This window comes from Pongo pygmaeus, chromosome 12, assembly GCF_028885625.2.
Source record: "Pongo pygmaeus isolate AG05252 chromosome 12, NHGRI_mPonPyg2-v2.0_pri, whole genome shotgun sequence".
Classification (NCBI taxonomy): domain Eukaryota; kingdom Metazoa; phylum Chordata; class Mammalia; order Primates; family Hominidae; genus Pongo; species Pongo pygmaeus.
In genome coordinates this window covers 25,791,044-25,802,487 of record NC_072385.2, presented here as the reverse complement: position 1 = coordinate 25,802,487, position 11,444 = coordinate 25,791,044, and the positions used below count along the sequence as shown (strand labels likewise).

At 60.5% G+C, this 11,444-nt stretch overlaps 1 protein-coding gene across 1 annotated transcript; it reads left to right on the top strand.

The window, feature by feature from the left end:
* The first annotated feature begins 1,779 nt into the window (after window positions 1-1,779).
* ADRA2B (adrenoceptor alpha 2B) lies at window positions 1,780-5,485 on the top strand. Its single transcript, XM_054476595.2, has one exon. The coding sequence runs from the start codon at window positions 2,213-2,215 to the stop codon at window positions 3,566-3,568; it is 1,356 nt and encodes a 451-aa protein (XP_054332570.1). The 5' UTR covers window positions 1,780-2,212; the 3' UTR covers window positions 3,569-5,485.
* The last annotated feature ends 5,959 nt before the right edge of the window (window positions 5,486-11,444 follow it).

Genomic DNA, 11,444 nt, shown 5'->3' with positions numbered 1-11,444 from the left:
TACTGGCATCTCTCCATCACTGGTGACGTATGCCCAGGCGGTGCCCAGGCCCTGCCCAGCCCAGAGGGTGGGAAAGACACATCCAGGAAACTGTGTCTAGCAGAGTGGTCGGTTTTGAGCTGAAGCCTGGGGTTGGGGGTGGGGAGGAGGCTGATTGCCCTGTCCGAACCCAGCCCTGGCAGCATCCACCCCATGGGCTGTGGGCACTTGCACCTCACCAGAAGCTGGGGAGTCTGTCAGAATGACAGGGATGGGGGTATCAAGGAGGCACCGAGTCCCAACACCCCCCCGTGGCTGGGGGTGCTGGTCTGGGTACCCGAGACGGGGCACCTCCCACCTGAGCCTGGGGAGGTGCTAGACATTGTCCGTGGGTACTGTGAGGCCACGTGCTCTGCTCTCATGGAGGGGGCAGGGAGGAGAGGAGGTCCAGCAGGTTGGATGGGGCCTGGGGGAGCCCCACCGTCAGAAGTGGATTGGTGCTTATTTATACAGAAGTTGCCTTGCAGAGTCGTGGACTGTGAATAAGAGGCCTGGCTCGAGGCGGGGCTTATGACATTAGGGGCTCCAGAACCGGGGGAACATGCCCTCAGGGCTGCCCAGGCTGGAGCTGGTGGCGGTGTGGCAGGGAGAGTGAGTTGGGGCCTTGAGGGAGAACAGTTGCTCATAGCTCTTTGAAGGCGAGTGGGGGGCCTTAGTCTGAAGTTTCTTTTTACCCCAACCCTCTTTCCACTGTCACCCCCAGAAGGGCTTCAGTGTGTAAGCGGGGCAGGACCGCAGCAGGAAGGGAGGGTAAACCCCTTCCCCCGGGGTCACTACAGAAGCGGAGGGACGCTCCTCTCTTCACGGCTGCCCCTGAGACCTGCTTTTTCTCGGAGCTGTGTGACAAAGGCCCCACCCTTTACCCACCCACCGCAAGGTCTCCTTGCTTTACTCCCAGGAAGGGACCTCCCCTTCGCATTAGTTAAGGGGCGGCAGCTTGCCCTGTGCCCCGTACAAACCCTCGGCTGAATCGCAGTTGATGCTGTGATTCGAGTCCAAGCCAGATTCCCTCTTACCTCCTTTGCCCTTAATGGAGGAAACTGAGGCAGCTGCGGAGACACAAGAAGCCGAAGTCCTAAGACCCAGGCTGCGAGCGGTGGCTCCGGGACCCGGGCTGCCGCGGACGGGCTGGGCCCGCGGGCGGCAGCAGGGGGCGCTCGCAGGCCGGGACGCGCCCTCCTCGCGCGGCGCTGGCCCGACGGAGCCCGTCCGCGAGGGGCAGCGCCTGGGAAGGGGTCGGGACCGGCTCCCCGCTCCCCCACCTCTCCGCAGGGCGTCTCCACGGCCGGGCCGGGCGGGGTTGTGGTGTATTACGACCCGGCGCCCCAGCCCCATGCCCGCCCTGCCCTCCCTGCGGGTTCCCGGGCGGCGGAAGGGAGAGCAGCGCGCACCGGCGCCCGGCCCAGCCCAGCTCCCCCAGGAGAAGGGTCCCGTCCCGGTGCCGGCCCGCGCGCTAGCTCCGCGTCCCGGCTCCCGGCACCCACCGACCCCTCCACAGCTGCGCGCGTCCTGCCCGGGGGCCGGAGACCCCGGCCGCCGGGCCCCTCCGCTCTCCCGAGGCGCGGCCGCCGGGAGGAAGGCAGGCAGTGGCGCGGGGCGGGGTCCGGGCGCGGGAAGTCCGGAGCTCGCGCCTCCCGCGAAGCGCACCTTCAGCCCACCTCGGTCCGCCCACCGCCCCGCCTCCCGTCTCCCGCCCGCTCCCGCGCCCGCCTCCAGTCTCCGCCCTCCTCCAGCCGCGCTCCCCGCTCCCGGCTCCCCTGCAGGCGCGGCTGGGGCGAGAGCCTGTGAGCTGAGCGGGCGCAGGGTCCTCTGCGCCTCCTTCAAGAACTGGCTCAGCCCGGCCCGCGCCCCCAGAGCGTCCGGCATCCGCGTGGCGGGAGGGCGCGACTTTCTCCGGTCCCGGGCGGGACGGGGACGGCGGCGGGACAACTTGGGAAACTTCTCTGGGGCGGACGGCAGGGGCCCCGGGCGCCGGTGGAGGAGGATGTAGGAGGGCGGCTGCTGGTCCTGGGTGTTCCCGACCTCCTAGGCCCCGCCCGTCCAGGCCATGGGGCTCCAGCGCCCTCGGCGCCGCCGAAGGGGCGACGCTCTTCTCTAGCCGAGCCGGGCAGCACTGTCGCCCACGTTGCGCACTGGGCGGGCAGCGCTCCCTCTGCCCACGTCCCGCCCCGCCATGGACCACCAGGACCCCTACTCCGTGCAGGCCACGGCGGCCATCGCGGCGGCCATCACCTTCCTCATCCTCTTTACCATCTTCGGCAACGCGCTGGTCATCCTGGCTGTGTTGACCAGCCGCTCGCTGCGCGCACCTCAGAACCTGTTCCTGGTGTCGCTGGCCGCCGCCGACATCCTGGTGGCCACGCTCATCATCCCTTTCTCGCTGGCCAACGAGCTGCTGGGCTACTGGTACTTCCGGCGCACGTGGTGCGAGGTGTACCTGGCGCTCGACGTGCTCTTCTGCACCTCGTCCATCGTGCACCTGTGCGCCATCAGCCTGGACCGCTACTGGGCCGTGAGCCGCGCGCTGGAGTACAACTCTAAGCGCACCCCGCGCCGCATCAAGTGCATCATCCTCACCGTGTGGCTCATCGCCGCCGTCATCTCGCTGCCGCCCCTCATCTACAAGGGCGACCAGGGCCCCCAGCCGCGTGGGCGCCCACAGTGCAAGCTCAACCAGGAGGCCTGGTACATCCTGGCCTCCAGCATCGGATCTTTCTTTGCTCCTTGCCTCATCATGATCCTTGTCTACCTGCGCATCTACCTGATCGCCAAACGCAGCAACCGCAGAGGTCCCAGGGCCAAGAGGGGGCCTGGGCAGGGTGAGTCCAAGCAGCCCCGACCCGACCGTGGTGGGACTTTGGCCTCAGCCAAGCTGCCAGCCCTGGCCTCTCTGGCTTCTGCCAGAGAGGTCAATGGACACTCGAAGTCCACTGGTGAGAAGGAGGAGGGGGAGACCTCTGAAGATACTGGGACCCGGGCCTTGCCACCCAGTTGGGCTGCCCTTCCCAACTCAAGCCAGGGCCAGAAGGAGGGTGTTTGTGGGGCATCTCCAGAGGATGAAGCTGAAGAGGAGGAAGAGGAGGAGGAGGAGGAGGAGGAAGAGTGTGAACCCCAGGCAGTGCCAGTGTCTCCGGCCTCAGCTTGCAGTCCCCCGCTGCAGCAGCCACAGGGCTCCCGGGTGCTGGCCACCCTACGTGGCCAGGTGCTCCTGGGCAGGGGCGTGGGTGCTATAGGTGGGCAGTGGTGGCGTCGACGGGCGCAGCTGACCCGGGAGAAGCGCTTCACCTTCGTGCTGGCTGTGGTCATTGGCGTTTTTGTGCTCTGCTGGTTCCCCTTCTTCTTCAGCTACAGCCTGGGCGCCATCTGCCCAAAGCACTGCAAGGTGCCCCATGGCCTCTTCCAGTTCTTCTTCTGGATCGGCTACTGCAACAGCTCACTGAACCCTGTTATCTACACCATCTTCAACCAGGACTTCCGCCGTGCCTTCCGGAGGATCCTGTGCCGCCCGTGGACCCAGACGGCCTGGTGAGCCCGCCTGTGCTGCCCCTGTGGGGTTGGTGCGGTGGCACCGGGGCCACCCTGCTTCTTGCCCTGCTGTGTGTGGCTGCATCCCCTGGGCTTTCTGCTCCCTGCCCAGATCCTGCAGGCCTCATCTTAGGGACCCCTTGGGAGAGGTGGGCAGGGGAGCTGCTAGCAAGGGTCCCAGTGAAGGCTCCCCTTGCCGGCTTAGCTGTGGGGGACCCCTTCTCCACCCTCTCCCTGAGCACAGGCCGATGGAGGTGGTTCAAATCCTCTGGAACATACCCAAGACCAGGAGAAGAGAGAGCACTTTCTTCCCAGAGCCCCGTGCTCTCCAGGCCAATGTCTGGGCTTCCCTTTCTTGAGGACCTTGTGTTCCTGGCAGGTCACTTGCTTGTGGTGTTTTCATTTCTTTTTCATCTCCCCCCCACCCACAAAGAGCACGGAGCCAGCCTTCCACTTTTCCCAGTGGGGCCTGCTGCTGAGGGGGAGGAAGAAACGAAGACTGATCACCCACGCTAGGCACTCGCGGTCCCCGGCAGGTGCTGGGATGGGGGCTTATGGGGTGGCACCATCTCTGGGCCCTCCTTTCCCCCTTCGCCTGTTTTCGGATCTGTGGTTCCTTTAAAACCCAGAACAATGGATGGGCTTCCTTACCCAGCACCCCTCCAGCAGGTGGGTGGCCACGTGGATGCCTCGCTGGGGCGGTCTTGGAGGCCTGGTCTCTGCCTCGACGGGAGATCCCCGATCACTGGCATTCACCCCCTGCAAAAATCGGGGCGACAATAGCTCGCCGCCTACTTGCTGCAGGGAGATGAAAGGCTTTGCAGAAAGCTTTGAGCTCTGTGGGGGAATGCACTAGAGAACCAAAAATGTGATTATCCGGTGATATAAAAATCCTTTTCCTCTGTGTTTACCACCACCTGTCTTCCTGTAGACTTTTGTTCTGTCCCTGGGGTGTGTGAATTCCTACCCCAAACTGGAAGCCGGGAGTGGCAGACAGAATCACTATTTCAAGTTAAAGGATCTCTTTGAGAATGTGTTCTTGTGGCTGCAAAGTTCTGAGTTATTATGCTACATGACAATGTTTCGACATTTCACCTGCAACACCAAGAGGGTTTTTAGTGGCTTGGGCCTCCCCAGTGGGGGATAAGTCTTCTGTCATCAAGGAGGCAAATTGTTTCCCCAAGACAGCCCAAAATATCCACGCCTTGGCAACAGTCTAAGATGAGAGACTGTGACAGGTGGCAGCGCCCCCAGGTGGGGTACTGGCATGAAAGCCTGGTGCGCCCCTAGGGGAGCCTCCCACTGGAGTGCCCAGCCAGGTCTCCAAGCCCCAAATGAGTCCTTGTGAACCACAACTGATCCCCCCAGGTGGGTGCTTGTGGACTGCCTCAGACCCAGCCACGCTGCTCCCCGCAATGCTGATGGGGCTGTGCATTGAGGACCCCTGCTTCTTGGTTCTCAGTCCCACCCCAAAACCTGGCACCCAGAACAGTTGGAAGTGTGGAAAGGAGGTTTTCCGGCCTTCCCTTGGGGAGGGCCTGGCTTCAACATTGGGCCAGTAGGCATCTTAGCTTGGCAGGTGTCAGGGGAATGGGCCAGATGGACCTGTTAGATTTGGAAGGGCACTGAGGGAGTTTTCTGGGTGTAGAGAGAATGGAGGGGACCAAAAAGAGTCCTTCCTGGGGTGTGGGAGGCTTCCTAGCTTGGTCCTCGGTGGGTTGTTGAGGCCAGAGCGTCGCCCTGGGATGTGGTGGGGAGCTGGGCCAGGAGAGGGACTCACTGTGACCCTCTGCTGGCTGGTCTTGTGTGTGCCCCATGGGACCCCCAGTGTTCTTGCCTGTGACCTCTTATTGTGACATGCAGGTTTTTTTTTTTTTTTAAACTCTGAGCTATTTTATCAATAAAGGATATTTTGTAATAAGTAAGTGGTGTCCTTGTTGCCCAAGGGCTGCCTGGAGCAGTTATTCCTCAGCCGCTGGCACAGCAGACTCTGGGTGTTGGCCCAATGACCCGGGGCTCCATCCCAGGGCCAGTAGTCCTCTCCTCCCCGAGATGTGGCTGGCTGGTTCCCCCAAGCCCCTGCCCTTCCTACCCATCTTTGTCCACAAAGCATCCTTACTCATCATCACAAGCCAATGGGTGAGGGTGGCTGGAGGAGCCTGAGACTGGCTCCCTGGGAGGGAAAAAAAGGGAGGGTTTTCTGGAGGAGGTGGCCTTTGGGTTGGGTCTTGGAGGAAGAGCAGGAGTACAACAAGAGGCAAGAAGGGAGGGTGTTTTGGGTAGGGGGAAGGGCATGTGTAAAGGATGTGATTGGTGGATGTGTAACTGGGTTTGAAAACAGCCCCAAGCTAGCCCTGGGTGGTCTGGTGCCACAGCCTTCCTGCCCTACTTAGTCGCCACAGAGTGGGCAGTCCCCGGGGCCTGAACCAGGTGGGCCTGGTCCCATGGGCAGGGGGGCAGATGGCAGGCTGGCAGCAGGAGGCTGTGGGCAGGGCCAGCGCCAGTGGCCAGCCCAGGGAGGGGAGGGAGGAAGGAGGACACGTGAAGCCCCAGAATCCTCAGTGTGAGGCCACCCCTCTACTTCCACATTGGCCCAGAATCTTCACTCTCACCACCTCCATACTGGCGTGGGCCATGCTTCTGCTAGGGACAACCAGCGAGACCTCCAGTGTACCCACCATCACTGACAGACATGGGGACATGGGCTTTGCTGAGGACTTAACAAGAAAGACATGCCCTGCTCTGCTCTCAGCTCCCCACACCTGCCGAAGCGCCCACTGCTGACACCCAGAGGCCTGATATGGGTAGATGAGGATGGTTCATTGACTCCCTTTTACTGATCCAGGCTCTTCTGGTTTTGTCTGATGACCTCACTTAATCCTTATGCCTGACTGTAAGGTAAGTATCAGCCCATTTTATACTAGCGAAATGCAGGCTGAGAAGGCTGTAATGACCCGCTTGAGGTCATCCAGGCCCAGGCTCTTTCTGCTGGACCACATTGTACCCCAGTGCTTAAGCGTCTGCAAGGGGCAGGCCCTTGAGCCTGGGAGTAGAGAACCCTGCCCCGACTCTGGAAATGGTGGTGGAAAGGTACCCCTCCTAGAGCAGGACTGTTTGCAAGCCCATTTTGAATACATTATCTCATTAATCCTCACAACCTTGCTGAGAATGATCATTTTACAAAAAACGAAATTGAGACTTAAAGTGACCTCTCTAAGTCTTGAAATCACACAACTATGAAATTCAGGTGATGAAGAATTGTGATTCCATCTCTTCAGCCAGTTCTCATTCAGTGGCGCTGGGTATCTGAAGATCCTGAAACTGCATGTGGATGGATTCACCAGGTGACTATGCTGTGATCGATTGTTCATGTCTGTCACTGCCACAGACTATGTAATTGATGGCAGGTGTCTCCCAGGTTTTCCATTCCTGACAGCTCAGTCCAACCGCTGAATTGTATGAAGGAAAAGACTGGGGCCCAGAGAGAGGAGTTGAATTGCCTCAGAGGGCGTCACACAGACACAGCTGGCTGAGTTGGATCTAGATCTAGACCCAGGTTGCCCATCATGCCACACTTTCACACTGAAGGAATTGCATCCGAACTCAAGGAATAACAGGCCCACATTCAGGAAACATCCACTGACAGTCAGCTGTGTGGCAGGACCTGTGCTTGGCTTGTCCCCATTTTGCTGTCTTTCAGTTCTCAGATGAGGAACTGGGGGGCGGAGTCTCAGGCACCTGCCCAGGCCCCTTGGCTAACAGGGTGCAGCTGGAGCTGGGCCCAGGACCTGGCTCCCGATCAGGCCTTCTTCTCTCTCATGCTCCATTCCTGAAGCTCTCTATGAGTAGGACGTGCTTTTGATTTCACCCTGAGCCCATCTGAGGGCTACAGGTTGATCAGGCTGGCTGAGAACAGTAGAGGTGGGAGTGGGGTGGGTGCAGCCCTCTGCCTCCAAGAATAATCCTGGCAAGTCACCTGGAGGTGAGGGTGGTGGGTGTGGGGGCAGGTGTGAGGCCGGCAGGGGTGCTTTACCTGGCAGTTCACCAGGTGGACGGGAGCTGTCTCAGATGGTCACATCATCCTTCCAGACACCCCTTTCTTAAGACCCCTTCCCTGCTGGAAGGGAGGCGCTGCTGCAGAACGCAGTTAAAGAGGAGCTGGGCAGAGCAGGATGAGGAATTTCCCACAGCGGCACCTCCCCTCTGAGAGCCTGGGTCCTTAGATGGCAAGAATACCCTTGAGAGGGCCTTAAGAGCCAGCTCTACCTTGGGATAGCTGCTGAGAACTTTGGGGCTGCTGAGAACTCCTCTTTGGAGCACTGTGGCTGAAGGGACTCCTGACCCTTGTTTAAGAAGGGACCTGTGGCAGGAGGGCCCGGCTGATCTACTGTCAGTGCTTAAGGTGCAGGAGGCTTGTGGGTTCATCAGGCCCTGGACCCTCTCCCCATCCTCTGCATGGTCCCCACCCTGTGTGTGGGGGGCCACTGGCAAGGGGTGTGAGACCTTGCCCAGCTCCCACCTGCAAATGGGGTTGCCGCTGGCTGGGGAGGAGGCGTCTGCCCAGCTGGAGTTGGACCTGGGCAGCCTTTGGCTTCCCTGGCACTGGTGGGGCTTTCTGCTCCCAGATCCTGGTTGCTGTGGGCGGCAGGGCAGGGGGAGGTGGGGAACTCAGGATTCATGTCCTCTCCCTGCCACCACCTGTTGGGCTGTCCTTAGGCAGGACTCGGTCCCTCTCTGGGCCTTGGTGTCCTTGTCTGCCCACGCAGGATTGCCCCTGCGGTCCCCAGGGTTCCCCAGCTTGGGGCTCCATCTCTGCCTTCCCCCCACTGTCACCCCCTGCCCCAGCTCCCTGGGAGGTCCAGACATGAAGGTTCCTGGAGTTAATCAGTTGTTCGTAGTGTCAGGCTCGTGGGAAGGATGGCGGTGGTGTTTTCCTCACCTTCGTACCTCAGCGCAAAGTTAAGCACCAGTTCTGGAGTAACAGATCGGTTTGGGGCCCTCTGAGATGTGCCGTGGTGAAAGCAATCATGACAGTCCTAAGACATTAGGGTCCAGGGCTGGATACACATCATCTGAAATTGATGTGATTACTATGCCTATTTCACAGGCAAGGAAACTGAGGCAGAGGCAATTGGCTGAGGTCTTCCAGAACCAGGACATAAACGTACCCAATCTCATCTCAGTGGTGTCACCCACTGGCCTCACTCTGCCTCCTCAACAGCCCTGCCTCCTCAACAGCCCTGCCTCCAGCATCAACCTCTGCCTCTTCACTAGCCCTGCCTCCAGCACCAGAGCTCAGGCTCTGGGTCCTTCCCAGTCCAGCAAAGCCCCTGCCCTGTGTGAGCTTGGGAGCCTCACCTGCTGACCCCAGCCACTCTTAGCAGCTCTCCCTGTTGGCTGGCCCTTCCACGAGAGCAGGAGCCCTGGCAGGGGGTGCAAGGCTACCACCCTCCCAGGCTCTGCTCACTGTCAGCAGGGGAGGCGGGGAGCTCTGGGCTAAAATTAGATTCTGGGATTCTTCGTGCTCCCACATCCGTCCGCTCTTCCATCTGGGCTTGGGAAAGGCTGTTGTCAGAAGGCCAGTGCTGGAAGGGCCTGGATGTCAGCTCGCACCCTCCCCCGGGCTTGTCTGCTCTGATCTTCTCACACCCTGGACTGACCCTGGCCAAAGGCTCCTGCCCTTGGCGTGGCCTTGAGGCCAGCGATTGATCAGCAGTGATTTCAGAGATGAGGTGCCCCTTTACTGCCTACCACTACCCCCTGGGAGTCTACGTTCCCTCCTTCCTCTGCTCTCCCTTCTCCTCCCTTCTTCCCTTCCCCCATCCTGGCCCTTCCCACTTCCGGGTCCTCAGCGACTCCCCCTCCTCCGAGCCTCCTGTTGCCTCCTGCTGATCCCCTGACCCCTGCCTTGCCCAGGGGGATGGTGCTGGCTCTTCATGAGCTTACGGGCTCCATGGAGCAGTGGTGCCTGCGAGGGGACCGGAACACACTGGAGACCAAAAAAGAGCCTCCCTCCCTGGAAAGTCAGGGCTATTTCTGTCCTTGCGGCAGCCCATGGGGCCCCCGGCTCTCTGGCAGGGCAGGCGGGGGAGGTGCCGAGGGTCCTGACCTTTGATTTCCCCAGGGAGAGGGCAGGCCCCCTTCTGGAGCTGCAGGGTGGACCCCACCAATCTCAGAGCAGCTGGGACTCAGATGGAATTTGCTCCCCACCCATGGGGACTGGAGCTGCTTCAAGAGGGAAGAGGGCTGGGCTGTGGCATGGGGGATCCAGGTGTCCTGGTGTCGCAGCCCAGCCCAGCCCAGCCCAGCCGTGAAGCAAGCGTGAGAGACTACCTGGGCCCGCCGCTTGGATTCCCCAGTCAATTGTTGGGGAGCCAAGGGTTAAACACAGCCTTCCTCCTCCCGGTGCGGGAAAGGCTGGTGGAGCAGCCACAGCAGCAGGCTCCACTGGTCCTTGTTTGTCAGGTGCAGCTTTGATGCAGCTGTTCCAGCTGCAAATCCCCTCAGGCTGTGGCCCCTCTGCCCCTGCTGGCCTGGCAGCTGGATTTGGGTGGGCACCTAGCTGGCAGCTCTTTGAGGGATTCCTCAGCTGTCTCGGGGTCCAAAGGCTCAGGATGTGATCCTAGGAGGCCCACCAAATTGCTGGGTGGCCCTGGGCAAGGCTGCTCACCTCTCTGGGTTTCAGATGCCTTCTTGTCAAGTGAGGGGGTCAGACAGGAGCATGGTTCTAATGATGTCTTGGGTGCTGCCCCAGGAGAGATGAGGGGAAACCAAGGCCTCCTGCCCCCCGCCCCCCCCCACCTTTCTACTTGTTGATTGTTCAGGAAGCAGCTCCCCTCCCTGCTCACCAAGCTTCCTCCTCTGCCCTCCCGCCTGCACCCATATAGCCTCCATCCACCAACCCCACATGGGCTCAAGTCACACCCCTCACCTGTGTCCTGGGGAAATCTAGGTGGCTGAGCCCCAGAAGGGTCATCTTGAAAGACATTCCCCAGGGCAGGTGGAAGCGGGTGGGAGAGGGGAGTGGCCACCTGTCTGGGCGGGACATGGTGTCTACAGTAAGGCTGGGAGGGGCACTGGAGTTGGGGGGCAACAGAGGAGGAAGTGGGTGAGATACTCTGGAAGGGGCAAGTGGGGAGGTGCGCTCTGGGAAACCGGGCTCCCATGGGGTCATGGCTCAGGATGATGCAGGAGAAGATGCAGCTCCTAACAACAGACCTGCTTTCACCCCAGCAGGGCTGGGTCTGTGCCCAGGGACCTCCCCTGAGAGGACAGCCCAAGAGGCCAGGGACTTGGCTACCTTGTCTGTACCTGTGCTCCTCACCCTCTGGCAGAGCCTGGCCCGGAGCAGGTGCCCAGTAAATATTTGTTGGAGAAGTGAGTTTTCCCAGCAAACTGGGGCAGCCTTGGTTATCTAAGGCTGGGGACCCTGGGCTCTGGGAGTGTGTCTGTGATTTGGGGTTTTCATTTTCTGTTTTGTTTTGTTTTCTCCATAGTTTCCTAGAGAAATTCTGTTGGAAAATTCCATCCTGGCCTTGGCTGAGCTAGAGGCAGGAGAATTGTCCCCACAGCACCCGGGATGCACCAGGGCATCTGCAGAGGTGGTGGCAGGGAACAGACCCAGAGAGCAGAGGCTCAGACAGGGCCTGACAGAGAGGGCATGGGCAGAGGGAGAGCATGGTTGGGGCCTGGAGCAGCATGGAAACAGTACTGGCTTTGGAGTCACAGCTGGCTCTACTGCTTACCAGATATATGGTCTCAGACAGACCGCTAAACCTCTCTGAGCCTTGACTTGCTCACATTTAAAATGTGCCACGTGGACCGGGTGCGGTGGCTCACGCCTGTAATCCCAGCACTTTGGGAGGCCGAGGCGGGTGGAT